Below are 20,060 nucleotides of genomic sequence, written 5' to 3' on the forward strand. Positions count from 1 at the left end.
CTCAGGGAATCGGACTTCTAGAATCGTTGATCCACAGTCTCACGTAGTTTACCAGTTCTAGGATTATGATACAAGTCCTTGACGTCAATCCACCCGACCGCGAGTGGATTGATATAACCTGCCGCCAGGCCACTGGCATACTGCGTTGTGTGTGTTTTTAGAGCCTTATCGAGGTTCTCATAGCCCTCAGCCCGGTTAGTCCCAAAGCCTGCGATCCAAAATACTAGCTCATCCTTTCCGTTTTTACGCCGCGCCACAGTCTGGAAGCCCTGGATATTATCGGAGCCTAAGGTTTTCACAACAATTTCGCGAAGATGTCTGAAATCATATGAGGCAGGGCCGATCTTAAACCCAATCAAATCACGTCCACGAAGGACAAATTGCTTGCGAGAAAAGTCAACCCATTCGGCGACATCTCCTGTTGGATATCGGATGATAGGCATCAGTCGTCTGGAGAGATCCGTAACATGGAGAATACCTCTTTCTTCCTCATTGGTAATAGGTTTCCCTCCTTCTCTCAAAATCTCGGCCACGACATTCGGGGAATTTGGAACATAGACAGGTGCACCAGCGCGACTTTCGAGATCAGCGTCATGCGTAGGGATGGCAATCAGACCACCATCCACGGATCCATACATCAGAGGTCTGACAACGACATTAGGAAAAGCTTTGGCCAACAACGCCGTTTGGTCGCTGAATAGACCTTCTCCGCTATACACTAGCAAATTAACATCTGGTAGCTATTCTCCACGACTGATGACATATTCCGCAATCCAAATTAAAGTTGTGGTCATGCCCATCGCGACCGTGACTTTGAATTCTCGCAGAGGCCACACAGTGGCTTCGATATCAACGACTCCACTGATAGGAAGCTGGAAATATGGTACATTGGTATCCAGCCACGCAAGCAGCTGGATCAAAAAGCCCATATAGAGCTCACCATTATAGTAAAGATTTGCCACGCGATCTCCTGGCTGGAGTCCGGCGTGAATTAGAGTATCGCCTAGCTGGCGAGTGATGCGGTGGAGCTCGTCGCGAGAGTAGAAGGAGACCTTTGGGTCTGATGTCGTCCCTCCCGTACGGAATATTCTCTCCATCTAGGACTGTGCCAGTCAAAACTCGATTGTCGGATATAGAGCTAGTGTTGGCAGACCAGAAACTAGTATGGTCGATCGCTAGGATGGTCACTATATTCCAGTACTGAGTTATGTGCCGACCTCCGACACTTCACCTAACTCCCGGCCTGTTCTAGTGTACTTGCACTTGGGCGGATTTCTGTTTGGCGACCTGGAAAGCGGTGATCTCTATTGTCGTGTTCTTGCTTCACGACTGGATCTGAGTATCCTCAAGGTCGATTACCGTCTGGCACCAGAGTGGCCGTTTCCCCATGGTGTGAATGACAGCTATGATGCCGTAGAATGGGTGAGTATATGATTGCGAAAAATGGAGATTTTACGTACCTAGGTAGAGATAGTTACATATTAACACCCTACCACATGGGCAGACCGCAAAACATTCAAGAGAAGAGCTGAGGGCTTCTCCAGTCGCCGAATTTTTAGTCTGAGGCATAACGTCCGATGCTAATTTTGCCGGTGTCATCGCATACACAGCCCGAAACGCCGGCCTTTTGCCTCCGATAACTGGTATTTTCATCTCCATTCCTGTTGCCTTGATGCCCAAGGCCCATGGGTTGCTATCAGATGAATGGAGAGAGCAACTGCTTAGCTTGGAGCAGAATGGAAACGCACCATTTTTGACGCAGGGATCATTAGCTCAAATTGAGGGTGAGTTGATATGCTCCAAGCTACCACGTAGCTCACTGTCTCTCAGTACACTGATACCAATTATGGCTTCTAGAGGCCTATGGAGCTCCAGCAGATGATCTCCGAATATCATACCTGCTAAATGAAGACCATGGACGCCTTCCGACCCGAGCTTATTTCCAGATCTGTGGATTGGATCTGCTTCGTGACGAGACGTTCTTGTGGGAGAAATTATTGGCAAAACATTCTGGGACGCAAAGCAAGATTGATCTGTATTCCGGACTGCCTCACGGGTTCTGGCGCTTCTTGCACTCGAAGGCTAGCTCAGATTGGTTAGACGACCTGATTGAAGGGTTCCGCCTTTTGCTTCTGGCTAATGAGGGATCAAGAGTTGCAGAAGAGGCAAAATTAAATGTCAAGGGTCTTTAACCAGAAGAAAAAAATCTGGTATTTGAGGATTCAAAGAAATGGCAAAGTGTCGAGACTAGGCTTTAAGGCCGCTTTTCCGCGTCTCCGTCAGCATGAGATTCCAGACCATGAAACCTCACAGACTCCGCGGAAACTACTCAAGTGAAACCACAGATATAAATTCGGCTTTTTCATTTAGTCCTGTCCCAAGAGCACTGCCTAGTTGAAACATGATCCAATTAAGATATGCAACCCCGATCGTATGTGAATAACCTTGGAAGTTTTCAAGTACACATAGCCTCTGCTAGCAACCATTCTTCAATCAAAATCAACGGAAAATCTCAGCCGCCAGTCCTCCCCAACTTTGCGGAACAGCAATGGCAGACATCCCAGTACCAATACAACAAAACCTAGGACTGAGTTTCCCCAACCGAGTCCAAGCCTGTCATATATAGGAACACCGGCAAGTGGAAGCAAAGCACCTGCAAGGCTTCTGAGTATACTGCTTGCGGCAATTGCACTAGCAGAATATTTTGTGTACGCGTCAACCATATATACTTGTGTGGGAATCTTGAAATCTTTTATTAGCAAACAAAGCTGTCCAAAACTCTGATAAAGACACATACGAAGGTGAACATGACTCCAAATCCAACGAAGGCCGTCGCAACGATTGGAACAGCACTATGGACCTTGTAGTAAGCGGTCCAGCCATAAAAAAAGAACCCGATAGGAATCGCAATGGCGCCATATATCAGACTTTCCAGACGATACCTTCGACCTGAGTTAGTAAAGACAAGCGATGTGGGGGACATTTTGCTCACTCCGGCTTTTCCACTCCATGCTTTTTTGATAACCTCACAAATGTCCGGTCACTGATAATACTGGCAATAGTGATTGAAAGCAGCATTCCCCGGCCAATCCCAAGTATGCTAGACCGAGGTTGCCCGCGCTATAATGATATTGATCCTCAAAGACCACAGAGAATGTCGAGAAGAGCAGGTAGGTGAATCCATACACAACGGCAATGTAAAGGGACAAACCAGTGATTAGAGGGCACAAGAAAAACATCTTAAGTGGACGGGCGATGGACCGGCGGTACAATTCAAGCACGGGTATGTCACATTGGCCTTTCGGGTATAAATTGGGATTCCCAGTCGATTTTCGAAGCTTTCTGGCTTTTCGTTGCAGAAGTACTGGCGCGTATGTTTCCTGCCCAACAATGGCACAAATTGCACCGAGGGTTCCATTCTACCCGTAAAGAGAAATTAGCCTTGACCCAGGCAGCCTCACGAGGGGGGTCACGCTTGCCAGCATCATCAGGAGCCAAAATACCCAACGCCAGCCGGCCGCGGCTGCCAAATAACTTCCGGCAATAGGGCCGATAACAGGCCCAAATAGGAAGCCCGTCGAAAATAGCGACATAGCCGCACCGCGTCGATGCGTTGGCACAATGTCTCCGATGGTACCTCCCCCATTATTGATCGAACAGGAAGCAGCACATCCTTGTAGAAAGCGAAGTGCGATGAGTGCGCCCATGTTTCGTGTTAGGCCGCATCCCAAGGAAAATGCACAAAATCCTACATTGGCAATGTTATAGATGTGTCGGCGACCAAATAGCTCGGACATGGGCGCCATGATCAATGGACCCACAGCAGTACCCATAAGCTATCTCAGGGATCAGCGAGACCGAAATCATCATTGGTATTTTTGTAACTCACTTCAATTGTGACTACAAGCGTTCCAGCTTGATCGTTGTCTGAATTAAATTCTCTCATGAGCTGGGGAACAGCGGGTGCTATAGCGGAGGATGCCAGAGATCTTTGTTGGTCAGCTGTTGGTGGTCGCATCGGAGAGAGAAGTACTACTCACGTTGAAAAAACAATCGACATAATTGTGGCAAAAATCAAACTTCGTCGCCATACAGGCCAGTTACGCGGGTTCTCGGGGTCGTCAGGTCCCTCCCAATCCACCTCGTTTGGGTTGAGGGCATCTTCACTAATTGTTAAAGATGGTTTGGCATCCATGTTGAGTTTCGGTTCCCTGCTAGTGCTTTCTGCTATGCTATCATTGGGAGGTGAAGAGGTCAAAGTTGACTGGTGAGGTTATCTTGTCAGGTGAGCTTGCCATTGGGAAAGGTTGGGAACTTACATCTTTCTGTGCTTCGGCATCGATCTTTTCTGTCTGGACTGTCATTTCCAGTACCAATTAATATGTTTTGAATAAGTGAAGTATAGTATGTCAATTCACGTTGGGGGTGCCCGTGACTATTTACTACGTGTACGGAGAATTCAAGCAAATTATTACCCGATTAGGCAAATCATATCCCGACGCAAGACAAAAAGACTAGGGCTCAGTTGCATTCTTCAGATGATCAGCAATACGACTGAGCTCCTGCTTTAGTATCTTGCCGCTAGAGTTCACTGGTAAATGATCTGGTACTCCTGTACCATCCCCAATCCAAAATACGTGCTCTGGGATTTTGAAGGCGGCCAGCCGAGTTCGCAGCCAAATGCAGATATCCTTGCTGCCAATCTCGCTTCCCACTCAGCGGTCAATAAATGCTGCAGCAGTTTCTCCCCAGCGAACGTCTGGTATTCCGACTACTGCCGCTGTCAAGATGTCGGGATGAAGTTCAAGCACTTGCTCTACGTCGCGAGGGGCAATGTTTTCACCTCCTGTTACAGAGCAGCAATGGTTAGTGAAAGGACACTTTAGAGATTGATTGAGCTTCACCTTTTTTGATCATGTCCTTTAATCTTCCCATGACGGTTCACGCCCCAGAGGAGCTCAGGGTCACGATATCACCAGTTCGCATCCATCTTAGTCCTCGAGAGTCGACAACCAACGCTTCTTTCGTTTTCTTCGGGTTCTGATAATACCCCTTGAAGACCAGGTATCCAGAAATAAAGAGTTCACCACGAACACCGGGTGGTAGGGCTTTGAGGTCGCCGTCTACTACCTTTGCTGATATATGCGGCAACAGCGTGCCAACCGACGAGCAATCGTCCAGCAAAGAAGTATCCGCGGGTGTTGTCATGAAGCTCACGGCAGAGAGCTGTCATTCCTGTTATTAATTTTGGATCGTCAGCTACCGAATTTGTTTGCGAGGTTGTTCACGGAAATTCTTTATTACCAAATGCATAGGCGAGTCCGTCCAGTCCGAGCTCTGCCTGAAGTCGCCGCAACAAAGTTTCGGAAAGGCTGGAGCCAGCGATGATACCAGTCCTCAGTTTGAGCCTTTTTGTGTAACTTTGAGCTGCAGCAAAATCCATCAGAGCCTGAAATATGGTTGGAACTGCGTGGATGACTGTGCATTGGTGTTCACTAATGGCCCGAAGACTTGCGTTGGGGTTGAATACATCTGAAGGGATAATAACAGTGCCCCCATGCGTGATTGTTGCAAGAACACCACAGACAAGTCCAAAACAATGCGAAAGAGGAAGGGAGCAGCACAATACATCTTCAGAAGACATGTTGAGGCGATGTCCCAGAAGGTCAGCGTTGTTAAGAAGGTTTCTGCTTGGTGATTAGATGCAATCACAACTTTCTAACGACATTTATGTACATGATTGGAGAACCTTACCGGTGGGCTAACATAGATGCCCTCCTAGGACCTGTTGTACCACTTGTGAACTGGATGCATAGCGCATCGTTTGGATCAACCTGACCCCAGTACCTGTCAATCAAATTCTCCTTGACATTCAACCCAGATAGGCGAAAACTTGTCCAAGTCAAAAGGTCACCATAGCTTTGTGCGGATCCAACAGGCCACATAATGAGTTTCCCGTGTCCTGAATTAGCTTAACGTTCAGATATTCATTCCAGCAACACTCGGTTACTGCGATATCCGATTCTTTCTGCGACGAAGCCAGCTGCTGGGTCTGGAAAAGATCAGCCAGTGGACAAACGAACTCCACCATTGAGAGTAAAACTTACCAAGGAAATCCACAGCAACTTCAACTTCTTCCACTGTGAATGAGGAATTGATGATCGCAAATATCGCTCCGATACTTCCAATAGCAAGAAAAAGCTGGACGTATTCAATACTATTTCCCGCTAACACGACAATGCGGTCCCCGTGACGAACTCCTAGACCCAGCAGGCTTCTGGCGATATCTCGAACGGAATGAATTAGTGATTCGTATTGAAGTGTGGAGGAGTTTTGCCATTCAGATACCACTGCGACATTTTCACCACGACGCTCTCTTTGCTCATTGAGAAGTTGTGCGGTGTTGATATTTCTCAGCGGCGGTGAGTTCTGCCCTTGAAAAATAAACTCTTCATCTTCGCCGATTCTTTCTCTCGCCAGATAGAACGAAGAATGCTTCGTTAATAGTGGATAATGTGCCATGGGGAATGAAAGTACCCCTGGTCCGGTCGTGATATGAAAACCGGCTTCGGTGAACCACCCGCACTCAAGTAATTATATCTGCCAGTGGACATTGAGACCTCCAATTTGTCCTATTTGCTCGACTCATTCATAATGAAAGATTCACGTCAGATGATGTGCTCGGAGTTGAGATTTCCTGTTTGGGCCAGGACCGGAGTATTGATTCCTTCTGGGGTATGGCGACAGACAAGCATGAGCAACCCGACAGAATACCAGAAATACTTGATTTGAGCATAGTTTAATATTAACCAATCCAAGAATAAAATACTGATCAATTTAATGATACCAACTTACGACCATGTCAGTTTCAATACTTCGTCGCGCCGAGACTGTGACTCTTGTCAAGGGAGGTTGGCCACTGCCAGAAGCTGAAACCCCTGCGCAGCCGTCTATTGATCTAAATCTTCTAGAAAAGATTAGAAATCTCTGGGCCCAGGTCCTCAATGAGAATGCTGACAAGCAATGAGACCAGAAGACCACGGTTTCCAAAATCTTAAATCGGCTGCACCTAGAATAGGAAAGCCCCACATGGATTGCACGGGAAATATGTTACGTATAGTTAGGTAGTGACCAAGGTTCTAGTACTATCTAGCCAACTAGACAATATTTATTATTTATCACTGATGAGTAGGTCTGTGCCAGAGAAAGCATTAGCTCAAGTACCAACTCTGGATGTCGCAAAATGAAGACTCCAGATTAGTTCACATTCAAGATAGAATCGGGCGTTGTAATTCCAAATGCACCATTTCATTTGTCATAGAATGAACACCTGTTGCATTCTGCATTGGGATCACATACTCCTTGACTCCTGCCTTGTGAACACGACCGTTGATCATAATTATATTCAACCGATCATGGTCCTGCAGAATAGAAATATCCTTCAGTGGATCCCCATCAACTACAAGACAGTCTGCATAATTGCCCGCTTTGATCTGTCCCATTTCGTGAGAGCGCATGAATAACTTAGCCATGCCATAGGTTGCTGCGATGATCGACTCATGTGGTGTAAAGCCAAATCGATCGACAAAATGCGCCAGGTCGCGCGCATAGGTGCCATGTGGTGTCCATGCAAATCCAAAATCGCTAGAAATCAGAGTCAGAACTGCTCTCTTGTTGATTTTGGAAAAAAGAAATTGAAAGAATCACCCTCCAGGGAGGACCACTATTCCTCTTCGATGCATCTCGCGCATGGCACGATCGGCGGCAGTAAGCTCCTTTAGATAGCCTACTTGCTCGGCCTTCTCAGTGGGGTAGCCGAACATCTCGGCGTCGTAGAGGGTGGCGATCAACCAGTTAATAGCGGGTGCCACTACATGCTTCGATTTGTTCCTTTCGAGAGCATCCATTCCTATTATAATCCATGAGCTATAGTCAAACATAATAATGGAAAGTAGCCTACCTTTCTCATCGATATAGGATGCATGATAGATCACATCTACCCCATAGTCAATGCTCTGTTGAACAGAGTCTCGGGCTCGAGCATGTGAGCAGACCCGCTTCTTATGTTTATGGGCCTCGTCGACACATGCTGCTGTCTCTTCTTGTGTGAAGTAGCAATCTTCCGCATCTCGAATCTCCGTGATCTGGTAGAAGTTTGTTAGTTCTCGGCTCCCACGAGGCTAGGCGACATACATACCGACTCTCCAGACATTGAAAGCTTCACTTGGTCGACGCCAATATCGATATGTTCACGGATACTGATTCCTTTTAGCGATTTTTATCCTAGGAAAGCCCCTATATACCGTATAGTAACCTACACTTCTCTCATTTGCGCGGGGCCATCCGCGTAGGCAGTGATTGTTCCGACTAGTTCTCCCCCCGTTCGTGCCATTTCTTGTCCATTGGCAAGAAAGCGGGGTCCCGGAATATCTCCAGCATTGATCGCGTCCCGAATAACGACATCTAAGCGTTTCTTGGCAGATGCTGCTCCGAAACACATAGTGTACCCGGAATCCAGGAAGCATTCAGCGCTCCTCGCAGTGAGGAGCGTATGCTCCTCAACGCCGAGATCACCGAGTCGATCCAAGTCACCCCCATTCCAGGTAAAGTGGGTATGAGAGTCTCCTAGGCCCGGCATCAACGTGCGGCCTTTTCCATAGAAAACACGCACACTGGAATCTGCCAGGAGTGCTTCTTTGTTGGGAACTTTGCCCACATGGGCAAATCTTTGACCTATAGAACATGAGTGTTAATCATATTCCGCCATATAGGTAATGATATTTTATTGGTTGGCCAAATGGTAACTTACCTGCGATGAGGACGTCCCCTCTGTATGGCTCCCGGCCAGTGGCTTCCAAAATTTCCACATCTAGGACCAGAATTTTGGAAGAAGGAGCCGTGCCGGCGATCTCATACTTCACGGGTTGAAGATCCGAGTCAAAGTCTAGCTGGTCGACGTATGCGACATTGCGAGGAGGCCCATCGTAGTTGTCAATAGGGTAGTCCGACGACATCCACGACACAGTGGTCATGTTGAAAAGATGGAGGCGAAAGAGGATACAGGCAAAGCACCGTTTGAATGAACAGGGGAGGCCAACTCCAGGCTAAAACATTGCGAATCATTCATATTTGATTCGTGTTAGCTCTGTAGTAACGACTAACTTCCCCACGATTTGCAGAGTGGGCACCAATCGGGGGCTAACACTCCTTCCCTCTTCTCCGCGCTTCTCCGCAAGTCGCGAATGACCCAAAATTAAGTGTAATGTGCCGCAGACTCTCCCTTTTGACCTGACAATCATCAAGACGTTCATTATGGGTTGGCTGAGTCTCCGAAGCTGGCTTCATGATGGACCGACATCTTTCGAGCCTGTTCCTACATTTCCTACACAGGTCACCGATTTCAAATCCGTCACCGAACACGTCGAAAATGTTGCAACTATTGATCATATCTCCGCATCACCTCCCTCTGAATATCCACTTCAGGATCCATCTGTCCTCGATGATGCTTTGCCTTTTATTCCGCCCGCGATTGTCCGGAACCAGAGGTTACACCTGTCACACGCCAATGGCCTCGGTTGGATAGTCGTAGACAATATTGTTTACGACTGTACCAAATTCATGAAAGAGCACCCAGGAGGTGAAATTGTCATACAAAGTTTTATCGGGGAAGACTGCTCTTGGCAATTTTGGCGCTTTCATTCCAAGGGGATTATGGCGAAGTGGGGACGACCATTGCGTGTTGGGCGGACGGAAGGGATAGTGAATCGATTTAAGGAGCCTCCGAGGTACTTCGGATCAAGAAACCGATAGCCTAGGTATATTGGATGGATAGTACATGCTGAACTTTGCTCTAGATAATAAACCCTGAATCCTATGTAGATCGGATATGGCTCAATATATTAAATCTTACTATACCTCGAAGTATACTAACTACTGGCCATCCTGTTGTAAAACCTTTCTGTCAACATGAACCCTGAAAATTGGTCCTATATACACGTAGGAGTCCGACTGTGAATAGTTAACCGCGTTCGGATTCCTCAGCAAGTGCATCACAGCCATTGCTCTATCATTCTAAGATGACTCCAAAGGACCACAGTTGCGGGCGATGCGCGGTGATGCGCGGTGATGCGCGGTGAAAATGACGCCATATCAGATATCTCCGATCGAGGGGTAAATCCGATGCGGGGAGTCCTCTGAACAGTCCTTGGAGAGTTTTTGATTTATAAAAGTAGCTGGACAAAAGTCCAGTACTGTTTATGTAAAAGCTCAACCTCTTGAATCCAATCCATTTCAAAATGACAGTCAACGGCGTGAATACGCTCACCAACTATGTGGCATACTCGGAGCCCAACAGCGGCCCGAGAATTGGCCATCTCGACTTCGAGACCTCGACTATCACCCCTCTTTCCTTCAAGTCTGGCACCCCATTGACAGATCTTTATCAAGTGATCGCGGCCGGCGAACATGGAATCACGGCATTTGGCGCGCAATCTTTCCCTCTTTCTAGCGTCAAGCACCTCCCCCCAATTTCAGGTCGCGACGTGCTTGCTGTTGGAAAGAACTACGTCGAACATGCCCGTGAATTCAACTCCTCTGGTTACGATGCCAGTGATAAGACCGACCAGCCTACGCACCCGGTGATCTTCACAAAGCGTGCGACTTCCATAATTGGCCCAGAAGAACCTATTCTGTTGCATCCAAACTTCACCAGCACACCTGACTACGAGGGTGAGATCGGCGTGATTATTGGCAAGGGGGGTTTCCAAATTCCGGAGCAGAATGCTTTAGACCATGTCTGGGGTTATACTATCGTCAACGATATGACTGCACGCGAGCGCCAGCGTGACCACAAGCAATTTTTCCTGGGCAAATCCCCTGATACGTTCTGCCCAATTGGACCCGTTGCTGTCCCTGAAGGAAAGTCTTCCAGAGAACCTGAAGATTCAGACCTTCGTCAACAAAGAGAAGCGCCAAGAGGCCACTCTCAGTGATCTAATATTCAGCGTTCCTAACCTGATTGCGACTATCAGCGCTGGCCAAACACTACAAGCCGGCGACGTTATCGCCACTGGTACCCCCGCCGGTGTCGGATTCGGGTTCAGGCCCATGAAGTTCTTGCAACCCGGAGATGAAATCAGTATCTCCGTGACAGGACTAGGAACCCTGACAAATCAGGTTGCTGCAACTGATGCAGTCAACACCACCTCCGAGCGCGCGCAGTCCCACATCCCCATCGCTAATCAGAAGGCGCCCGCCAATGCGGGATTGACAAACTTCAACGGCAAGAATCTCTTCTATCAACGACTGGGGGTTGAAACAGGTCCGCCGGTCTTCTTCATCCATGGACTGGGTGGATCTACAAGTTACTTCTATCCCCTTGTTGCGAAGCTTCAATCCACACATTCCTTGCATCTTCTGGATCTAGAAGGACATGGCCTTTCTCCAACATCGGCACTCAGCACCCTTTCCATCGCCTCTTTTGCAGACGATTTCTACAGGCTGTCCAAATTTACTGGTGTGTACGAGGGCGTTACCGTGATCGCCCACTCAATGGGCTCTCTTATCGCTCTCAAGCTTGCTCTAGAACATCCTGACCTTGTGTCCAAACTCATCCTGATGGGTCCCCCGCCGAGCCCATTACCGGAAGCAGGCAGCCAAGGATCTTATGCCCGAGCCGCTCTTGTTCGAAAGCAGGGAATGTTGGCGGTTGTTGATGCAATCACACAAGCTGGAACTTCGATCTTCGTTCAACAGAACAATCCGCTAGCTATTGCTGCGGTGCGCAGTTCTCTTCTCGGCCAGGATGCCGAAGGATATGCCAAGGCATGTGCGGCACTTGCTGGATCCGCTGCCGAATCACTGGATATTAAGAGTCTGCGTATTCCAGTTTCCTTTGTTACGGGCGAGGAGGACAAGGTCAGCCCTCCGGCTCTCTGTCAGAAGTACTCCGAGGCAACAGGAGGTGGAAATGTTCGGGTTCTCAAGGATGTAGGGCATTGGCATCTATTTGAGGATGTTGATCGAACTGTGCAGGCCGTTCTGGCGCAGATTTGAGACATTCTTATGCCTTTTTTTTCTTTTTTTAATTTCCTTTTATTCGTTCATGTTAATAGACGTCAAGGGACAAAACAAACCCTTTCTACACCACCTATTGTAGAAATTGAAACAAATCATTTCATTCCCAAATTTCTAGACAAATAGACTATTTTCAACATATATGAAAAGGAAACGAGTTTTAGGTGTTGATAAATTCAGTTCGAATGGAGTTATGGCTTCACCGCAGCCACCGATCTCATCGATACCCTGTGAGCACGGCATGATATGATGTTCCCAAATGTAGTATACACTACTTTTATTCAGGGCTTGAGCTCTCCATCGGTCCATAGAAGGAGTAAATTATTAAATTGTACAAGAGTTATCAACTAGTTGTGTTAGACGTGGTGCCTCCGGCATTGAAGCCGCCTTGTCGTCCTTCGCCCTGAAGTTTCTGTTTCGGTAGTCTCGTGTTAGCATCCATCCACCACTTTTCGTGCATCTTTCCCTTCGTCCATTGGCACATGACCATACTAGTGCAGAGAAGTGCGGAGAAAGAAGGAGGGTTTGGCGGTGCCATGGTATAGCCTAAATGATCATCACTTCAGCAGCATGTCCGCGAAACTCCGCGAAACCCCGCGAAACCCCGCATTATCGTCCCTTGCCTAGTAGATATGTGGAGTTCATATGGCCGAGCAACATGGAGGTAGATGCGGAGACCAGAGAATTGAGAATGAGCTATCCAGTGGTAGGAAAGACCCCTATTCCTAGCGCTAGATCTGTTCACTTACGTGTTCCCCGGATTATAGGCTGTGGAGAATGGATTCAGGTTAGTTCTAGTGTGAGTTCCACCGGCAGCGTATATAAATCCAAGTTGCGAACGGGTCCAAGAAGCCCGTAGTATATTATACACTTACTGCTAGTAGCCTTTTTAACCCTCAATCATCCGTCAATCACCATGGTCTCAAACGATTTCGCTGTCACCAAATCGGAGGAAGAGAACACATCTCCTTCATCTCACGCAGACCACCTTGAACGCCTTCACACAGCAGGAGGACATGTGAACGACCGCAGTCAACCTGCCCTTCCTGTCTATCATCGTACATTTGCGAGCCCCTCTCCATTGGGACTGATCTCCTTTGCTACAGGTATATCACCGTGACCGCTCCCCTTTTGATGATATGTGGTTAATCGTGTAGATATTTTCTTGATTTCCGTCTTCGGATTGCACGCAAGGGGTGTTTCAGTACCTAATGTAATGGTTGGGTGTCTGGTATTCTATGGTGGTGTTGGTCAATTCATTGCCGGCATCATGGAATTCATCACGGGAAACACGGTATGCCATCTGGCATTGGAATCAATAGGCTATGCTAGCTACTAACAGATGTACGTTCATTACAGTTCGGTGCCACCGTATTCTCGTCATATGCTGCATTCAACTTGTCCTACGCAATGATTTATCTCTCCGGAACAGGTATAATGTCTGCATACACCGACGCCGCTACCGGTACCGTGGACCCTAGCTTCAACCAAGCTCTGGCATTATACCTGTGGGCGTGGTTCATAGTGACCGTGGTTTTTACCATCGGGGCGATGCGATCGTCCTGGGTTCTTTTCGTTGACCTGTTCTTCTTGGACATTTCTCTCATGCTTCTGGCTTCTGGGTTCATGGCCAACATGGATTCTCTCCTGACTGCCGGTTATTCTTTCGGGCTTGCTGTGTCGTTTCTTTCTTGTAAGTACCATACCCATAAACGCCTATCATGCGACATGATTAAAACTAATCTTGATTGAGTAGACTGGGCCGGTTGTGCTGGATTATGGGGTGGTGGAACCACTCCCATCAAATTGCCGACATTTGATATGTACTTGGCTGTTTGAACTCTCGAGTGTTTGATGGAAAGTATCAGTGGGTGAACATGGTATAAATGGAATCGGTACCTTGGGGATAGAAAAGAAGGACTCGTACTATTGGATTTAGCGATTTGAACACCGAGTAGTAATCAAACAAACTTTAGCGGTTTCCAGATGGAGCGAAAATTGTGACTTACTACAACGGTATACCTAATCCAATAGCTATTTCAATTTCACCGTTAGAGTCAAGATGTCGATTGACCTTGGAAGATCTTGTGGTTATGTTTCATTTGAAAGCAACTTGTCCAGGGAATTTACTCGTACCGGAGATGTCTAGAGGGAAAGGTGTCATGACTATCACTACTAGTAGCGTTTGGTATATCTGCGGGTGAAACTTCCACTCGGAAATGATTTGAGGATTGAGTGTCCTGGGTATACATAAAATGGGTGACTAAATCGAAAGTCCGAATCATGTTCCTGTCCTCAAATGCCGATATCACGATACTAGTATATTACATCCGAAGAGCATCGATCTGCCCACGGAAATCCCGCCGGAGAAAGCCATTGTTCGCATGGAATTTTGGACACAATCTCCTCGAAGCTTTCCGGTAATGACCAAAAGCTCGAGTCAAAGTCGTCAGATGCACCATTCGCACCTATTGCCATAGACTCATTGCTCGATCCGATACCACTGGTATCCCTCGAGTCACATACACCATCCGAGAATGCTAGGAATGGGGTGGGCTGGAGAAGCTCTTCTGGCATCAATGGATCCAATATCGAACAAGCTCGAGTACATATCTCGCTGTATGGGGCATTGTCGTGGAATCGCCGAAAACAACTTTGCACGGTTTGCAATATGAGATTTTTGGGATTTTGCGGGGCTCGAGGCTTCGCTAGTAGAACCAGTAGGGTTGATATTGCTAGAAATGCGTGGAATGACCCAAGGCCATGGATATACCAGCTGTATGGTTTGAATTCATGCCGCGAATTGAGGGTTTTGTAGTTCGAAAGGATGGCGATAGCAGCCTGCTCGCATTTTTCGTAGCTTGTTGCCAGACCTCCGTCTTCAATGCCCTCTGGTTTGAAGAGACGAATTCGATGTAAGAGAAGAACCAGATGATTGGTGTAATTATTCAGAATAAACGAATGTGCCTGATGGTATGTAGGCAGATCAAGTTGCTCGCGGAAGCGGTCTGCCTGGGCATGCATTTCAGTCTGGAGCTGGTCATCCAACGCGTGTATCTTGCTCGTGCAGGATGTGGACCCTCTCGTGCTTAGAGCGCATATATCGGATGCTAGAGAATAGAGGCGGAATTTATACAAGATGTATGACATTTTCGTCGGGTTCTTTTGGCCTGAAGGCGGCTCACTTCCATGCGCGGCTTCATGGAACGAGTCTGGAGCAATCTCATCATCTTCCACGTCCGCCGGCAGCTGGACATTGTTCTCCATTTTAAATGGGGCCAAGTTACCAAGACAGGTGTTTTGAATAGTGTAAAGCATCATTAGCCCCGCCCAGGCTCGCCGCCTCTCTTGGACCTCAATGGGATGCAAGTCAAGAAGCGTGGGATCAACGTGGCACCCAATAGCAATGGCTATATTGAGTGTCGTTCCAAGGAGAGCCCAGGCTGGACCCTGGGCATGATTTATGGCATATATAAGCAGAATGAGACACTGCAGGGTGTGCAAATTATGCTGCCACATGAAATTATCGGCAGCCAGGCATTTCATCGCCGCCTGTCGGTATTTTGCTGCCAATGACCTCACGCTTTCCGCTGTAGAGGCCTCTCGACCTAAGTCTGCTAGGATGGGACTTTCTTTATCAATGGCAGTGACAGCCAGCCCCAAGGCGACGAATATCAACCCAATAAATGAAGTGGGAGCGTTTCGAGGGTCTTGTTTGAATTTGGCGTAATTCGACAGGAAGGTCCCGTCGTGAAGGATGTGGAAGAGTGGGGAGAACACATCGAAGAAGACGGTGAGGAGGTCGTCACAATGCCGAAACGGAGGTAAAATATCTAATAAGGACTGTGTGGTGGGAAGTGTGTCGGTGAATAAAAATACACCGGAGGGGGATTCCAGTTGTGATCGATTCTGCAGCGAATGGAAAACATCAGGGTCGCGAGAGGTACTGTAAGGAACGAATCGCACATGACCTGACGAGGATGCGATGATTCTGCCGGCTTCACCACGTTGAGATTCGATGTCCTTTCGGTTTGAATAATGATTATATGTGTATTCCGAGAAGGGAATCTCAGATGTCTCGTCCTGAGATGGAGGGAGATCATTATGGGACACAGGCGAGCGGAGCGCGTGATTATGAGCGTTAGAGTTCGACGTCAATTCAATGTTTCGAATCAGTAGACTTTCCAAATCCGAGATCCGCTGTAGAAGAATATCCTGCTTCGTTTCATGACGCTCTGGTTGGGGGTTCTGTTCAACATCGCGCTTGAACTGGCATGACGACGCCACTCCACGCTTTCGACAGGTATCACATGGCACTCCAGATCCTAAACAGCGTATCTTTCTCCGTCGGCAGTTTTCACAGCTTAGAGGTAGCCTTTTGGTCATAATTTTAGTCTCCAGGACACACAAGAGAGGTGTCGATTGTTCCTGTTGGAAGGCTCTCCCCGCATCGGGGTTTCATGCGGGGAAAGTTAACCTCGGGCAGGCGGAGGACGACTTAATCCGCTGTATACAGGATCCCGGTGATATCACTGCTGTTTTGGTCATATCGCTATATTTATTCTTGCACATGATCATGAAGATCTGGAGCAAAGGATTGAAGTGGGCAAAGAGTGGCTGGTTGACTATATGCAACTCGTCGGTTTTGACTTCAATTGCATCCCGATCACGGACATATGAGGGCCTCGATTCAAACTTATTTACTTAGACGTGGACCATTTGTTGCCTGCCTCGTAAGGTCACTGGTGTAGCCAAGACTTTTCGACATTCTACTAACCTTCAAGTTGACCAATGAATGGAATTAGATCAAACCCAGCGGCAAGACAGACTCCATTCCTATTTCAACCTGGACCGGAAATCATAATGCAACAAGTCTATTCTATTTCCCCTGTTTTGGAGTCCAAAACCAGGCGGGAACACAGAGCATATCAATACAATAGTCTAAGTTACACTCGAGAAAAGATGAAAGACATAGGAGCGCAGAACGGGGGAATGAATATGCTGGAAAGATCATGGGAGAGAAGATGTAGCGGAGATTTGAAATCGGGGAGACGGCGAGGGGACTTTTATATAATACACACCCCCGATCTCGATAGAGCCCCATTTGCATCGTGGAGGAGAGAGAGAAAGCAGAGGCTAGCCCGTTAAACCGGACTTTGCGGTATGCCGACCTCTTCGGGTGGGGCCAAGAAGAACTTTGAGAAACTTTGAGAATCAGACATTAACTCAGTTCTCAGTCTTCTGGGCCTCCTGGTTCTTGGTCTCGGCATCGTGAGCAGCCTTGGGAACCAAAACTTCGGGCTCAGTGACGTCGACCTTCTCGGCTTCAACGGCCTTCACCTCGGCGTTGGCTTCCTGGGCGCTGTAGTGCTTATTCTCGTTTTGGGAAGCGGCATCGATATCGGCGGCGGCAGCAGGGGGCTGCTCGGAAGAGGCAGGGGGAGCAGGAGCACCGGCCTCAGCAGCCTCAGCTTCCTCGTCCTCCAGCTCGGCACCGTACACATCGGGGTGTGCGCGGAAGCAATTTTGCATGCCCCTACAATCTAGTTAGTATATGATTTCGGCCCCAGTCCAACGACTTTATATCAGATCTTCAACACGTACTGGAACTTTTCAATGCAGTCAATGCCCTTGGGCTCCTCCTCCGAGTACACGAAGCAGCTGAACGCGGCCTTGAACTCCTCTCCGCAAGGACCATGCGCCATACCACCCAGGCACGGGCAGTCCCAGTTGATCTCGCCAGTCTCCGGGTTGAAAGCGGCTTCTTGGCCAGCCTCCTTCTCGAGCTCTTCCGGGTTCACGCTAGCCTTTCGGGCTGCGGCTCGCTCTTCGCGGATCTTCGGGGTGATGGAGTCGAGGGTTTCGGACGAGGCGTTGGCATTGTCTTGTTGGGTCTTGGCGAGGATGGAGACTATGTTGCGCAGACCGTCGTTAGTACAAGGGTTCGAATAAATCAAATAAGCCATTGGCGCCGGGATGCGATTATCCGGGCTCGGTTTTCGTCCGCATCCCGGGTGCCGGGCATGGAGGAAGGGAAGGGCCTGCCGCGGAGAACATACATTGGGGCTCTTTGGAGAATGCGCTGCTAGTGTTGTAGTAGTAGATCGCACCACCAGCCAGACCAAGTCGGAGGACGGTGTTCTTCCAGCTTCTCGACTTGGTAGGACCGGTGCTTATCAATCGTCTGCTGGCTGGGCCACAGGGCGCGGCGATGGGTGCGCGGGCGAGCGCTCGTACGGCGGGGCGAAACATGATGAGGTGAAGCGAGTGAGATGTGAATTGAGACCGCGAAGCACCTCCAGAGGACGCAGGAAGGGAGGGAGCGGGAGGAGGAAGCGGAACGGAGAAGTTGGTGGAAGAAGAGTGGATTTCGGGATTTCGGCCTGAGGTTGGCGGCCGCGCCAGTCGTGCACCAGTCACGTTGGCTCCCGCTGCGGCAACATCTTTCCAGGCCATTTCTACACTGAGAGACACAAAGCTTCGGCGGTTTTCTACACTACGCGGAGGGGGGGAATAGGAACTACTCCTTATCATTGTATCATGGAGTGGGATCCTAGCCAGTTCTTTCGTCCAGGTGCTCATGCCTCGCCATATGCCTTGCTGGTGTTGAACCAGCCAATCAACGAAACGGCCTTTGGGGTATTAAGTGAACATGGTGAGCAAATAGCCCTAGCTCCCGATTCATCCTAGCAATACGCATAAGCATTGCGGGTAATATGAAGGGTTTTCGCATTTTCAGTCGACAAGATCTAATATCTCGCAGCTTCCTACATCATCTGTGCTGATGGCGGGGCAAACCGTCTATATGACATGCTGAAGCATCATGGGAAAGAATCTACAGTTGTAAGTTTTTTCTGCAAGGGCAACACTCGTCCGATCTGAAACAAATTGGATGAAAAGGATTCACTCAAGACTTTTGAGCTTGATGTATCCTAGTACTCTCCAGAGACATATATCTTGGCACATCACCACATATAAAAACTGACCCTTCATACTATCAGCTCCCAGACAGGATAATGGGTGACTTGGATTCTCTTAAGCCAGCAGTAAAGGAGCACTATGAAAAGCTTGATGTTCCAATCAATAAAGATCCAGACCAATACTCTACAGACTTCACCAAATGTCTGAAATATCTCAACGAACACGCTTCAGAGATCATCGCATCTCCCCGCAAGCAGGCAAAAACCCCCAGCCTGAACGCAAACTCGACATTGGAAATGGTTATCCTGGGCGGTCTTGGCGGTCGTGTCGACCAAGCATTCTCGCAAATCCACCATTTATACATGATGACGCAGACGCAGCGTGAACTACGCGAATCTCAACAGGACTCGAGCCAAGATAAGGAGATCAACACAAGCTCAAACTCAAGCTCGAAGCCAAACCAAGCTTCTGGCGGTAATCTCTACCTCGTCTCTGAAGAAAGCATCACATTCGTTCTACAGAAGGGGAAGAATATAATCCATACGCCGGCCACGAAACGTCCCCAGGTTGATATCCAGCAATCAGAATGCGATGACGCGCTTGAATCACGGAAACGAAAGCGGGTCCAGAATCAGGACCAGGACCAAGGCTCCGCCACGGAGACTGACAGTGCCGATGATTCTCCGGAATATCTGTTCGAAGAGAATATCGGTATTATCCCACTCTCGGCACCAGCATCGATTACCACACATGGTTTTGAATGGGATGTGGAGGACTGGCATACTGAGATTGGAGGACAGCTTTCGACTAGCAATCATATTCGTGCTGACGTGGTATCGGTCGAGACGTCGGTTCCGGTGCTATTCACGGTGGAATTGGCGGAGAGATTGAAACGTTGAGGTTAATAGTTACGAGCTAAGAGGTATTATATGAGCCATGTCTGTTCAACGCGAGGCGAAGTGATACGATGTAATGTGGAAAGACAAAATCTCTTGAATATTTACAATACTTTGCTCATTGATACCCCTACCTTCCTACTAGGTATCCCATAGACTCGATGAAGG

The 20,060-nt window shown here is 48.3% G+C and overlaps 13 protein-coding genes across 13 annotated transcripts; 6 read left to right on the forward strand and 7 right to left on the reverse strand.

The window, feature by feature from the left end:
* Positions 1-17: 17 nt before the first annotated feature.
* On the reverse strand, positions 18-1,097 carry N7509_002059 (uncharacterized protein; the record flags this gene model as incomplete). The annotated part of the gene is made up of 2 exons (XM_056626696.1): positions 18-718; positions 752-1,097. 2 exons carry the CDS (start codon positions 1,095-1,097, stop codon positions 18-20), a joined length of 1,047 nt encoding a protein of 348 aa, XP_056492491.1.
* N7509_002060 (uncharacterized protein) lies at positions 1,064-1,434 on the forward strand (the record flags this gene model as incomplete). The annotated part of the gene is given in 2 exon segments (XM_056626697.1): positions 1,064-1,162; positions 1,180-1,434. The coding sequence occupies 2 exon segments, from the start codon at positions 1,064-1,066 to the stop codon at positions 1,432-1,434; spliced, it is 354 nt and encodes a 117-aa protein (XP_056492492.1).
* Positions 1,435-1,672: 238 nt separating this feature from the next.
* On the forward strand, positions 1,673-2,192 carry N7509_002061 (uncharacterized protein; the record flags this gene model as incomplete). Its single annotated transcript, XM_056626698.1, has 2 exons — positions 1,673-1,784; positions 1,858-2,192. The coding sequence occupies 2 exons, from the start codon at positions 1,673-1,675 to the stop codon at positions 2,190-2,192; spliced, it is 447 nt and encodes a 148-aa protein (XP_056492493.1).
* A 297-nt stretch (positions 2,193-2,489) lies between these two features.
* Positions 2,490-4,364, reverse strand: N7509_002062 (MFS transporter; the record flags this gene model as incomplete). Its single annotated transcript, XM_056626699.1, has 7 exons — positions 2,490-2,741; positions 2,798-2,942; positions 3,031-3,419; positions 3,474-3,836; positions 3,890-3,989; positions 4,041-4,264; positions 4,320-4,364. 7 exons carry the CDS (start codon positions 4,362-4,364, stop codon positions 2,490-2,492), a joined length of 1,518 nt encoding a protein of 505 aa, XP_056492494.1.
* A 150-nt stretch (positions 4,365-4,514) lies between these two features.
* On the reverse strand, positions 4,515-4,935 carry N7509_002063 (uncharacterized protein; the record flags this gene model as incomplete). The annotated part of the gene is made up of 3 exons (XM_056626700.1): positions 4,515-4,703; positions 4,758-4,846; positions 4,905-4,935. 3 exons carry the CDS (start codon positions 4,933-4,935, stop codon positions 4,515-4,517), a joined length of 309 nt encoding a protein of 102 aa, XP_056492495.1.
* A 349-nt stretch (positions 4,936-5,284) lies between these two features.
* On the reverse strand, positions 5,285-6,522 carry N7509_002064 (amp dependent CoA ligase; the record flags this gene model as incomplete). Its single annotated transcript, XM_056626701.1, has 3 exons — positions 5,285-5,687; positions 5,755-5,962; positions 6,108-6,522. 3 exons carry the CDS (start codon positions 6,520-6,522, stop codon positions 5,285-5,287), a joined length of 1,026 nt encoding a protein of 341 aa, XP_056492496.1.
* Positions 6,523-7,268: 746 nt separating this feature from the next.
* Positions 7,269-9,032, reverse strand: N7509_002065 (metal-dependent hydrolase family protein; the record flags this gene model as incomplete). The annotated part of the gene is made up of 6 exons (XM_056626702.1): positions 7,269-7,644; positions 7,708-7,909; positions 7,961-8,144; positions 8,198-8,258; positions 8,319-8,733; positions 8,810-9,032. The coding sequence occupies 6 exons, from the start codon at positions 9,030-9,032 to the stop codon at positions 7,269-7,271; spliced, it is 1,461 nt and encodes a 486-aa protein (XP_056492497.1).
* A 280-nt stretch (positions 9,033-9,312) lies between these two features.
* Positions 9,313-9,810, forward strand: N7509_002066 (cytochrome b5-like heme/steroid binding domain-containing protein; the record flags this gene model as incomplete). Its single annotated transcript, XM_056626703.1, has 1 exon — positions 9,313-9,810. One exon carries the CDS (start codon positions 9,313-9,315, stop codon positions 9,808-9,810), a length of 498 nt encoding a protein of 165 aa, XP_056492498.1.
* Positions 9,811-10,295: 485 nt separating this feature from the next.
* Positions 10,296-12,054, forward strand: N7509_002067 (bifunctional fumarylacetoacetate hydrolase/alpha/beta hydrolase family protein; the record flags this gene model as incomplete). The annotated part of the gene is made up of 2 exons (XM_056626704.1): positions 10,296-10,907; positions 10,969-12,054. The coding sequence occupies 2 exons, from the start codon at positions 10,296-10,298 to the stop codon at positions 12,052-12,054; spliced, it is 1,698 nt and encodes a 565-aa protein (XP_056492499.1).
* A 937-nt stretch (positions 12,055-12,991) lies between these two features.
* Positions 12,992-13,914, forward strand: N7509_002068 (acetate uptake transporter family protein; the record flags this gene model as incomplete). The annotated part of the gene is made up of 4 exons (XM_056626705.1): positions 12,992-13,181; positions 13,233-13,369; positions 13,435-13,768; positions 13,832-13,914. The coding sequence occupies 4 exons, from the start codon at positions 12,992-12,994 to the stop codon at positions 13,912-13,914; spliced, it is 744 nt and encodes a 247-aa protein (XP_056492500.1).
* Positions 13,915-14,391: 477 nt separating this feature from the next.
* On the reverse strand, positions 14,392-16,461 carry N7509_002069 (Zn(II)2Cys6 transcription factor; the record flags this gene model as incomplete). The annotated part of the gene is made up of 1 exon (XM_056626706.1): positions 14,392-16,461. One exon carries the CDS (start codon positions 16,459-16,461, stop codon positions 14,392-14,394), a length of 2,070 nt encoding a protein of 689 aa, XP_056492501.1.
* An 840-nt stretch (positions 16,462-17,301) lies between these two features.
* On the reverse strand, positions 17,302-18,531 carry N7509_002070 (coiled-coil-helix-coiled-coil-helix domain-containing protein; the record flags this gene model as incomplete). The annotated part of the gene is made up of 3 exons (XM_056626707.1): positions 17,302-17,611; positions 17,680-17,986; positions 18,135-18,531. 3 exons carry the CDS (start codon positions 18,529-18,531, stop codon positions 17,302-17,304), a joined length of 1,014 nt encoding a protein of 337 aa, XP_056492502.1.
* Positions 18,532-18,615: 84 nt separating this feature from the next.
* Positions 18,616-19,895, forward strand: N7509_002071 (thiamine diphosphokinase; the record flags this gene model as incomplete). The annotated part of the gene is made up of 3 exons (XM_056626708.1): positions 18,616-18,730; positions 18,839-18,918; positions 19,077-19,895. 3 exons carry the CDS (start codon positions 18,616-18,618, stop codon positions 19,893-19,895), a joined length of 1,014 nt encoding a protein of 337 aa, XP_056492503.1.
* Between the last annotated feature and the right edge of the window lie 165 nt (positions 19,896-20,060).

Source organism: Penicillium cosmopolitanum (genome assembly GCF_028827165.1).
Source record: "Penicillium cosmopolitanum strain IBT 29677 chromosome Unknown utg000004l:1.0-4361866.0:1.0-4365735.0, whole genome shotgun sequence".
NCBI classification, from domain to species: Eukaryota; Fungi; Ascomycota; class Eurotiomycetes; order Eurotiales; family Aspergillaceae; genus Penicillium; species Penicillium cosmopolitanum.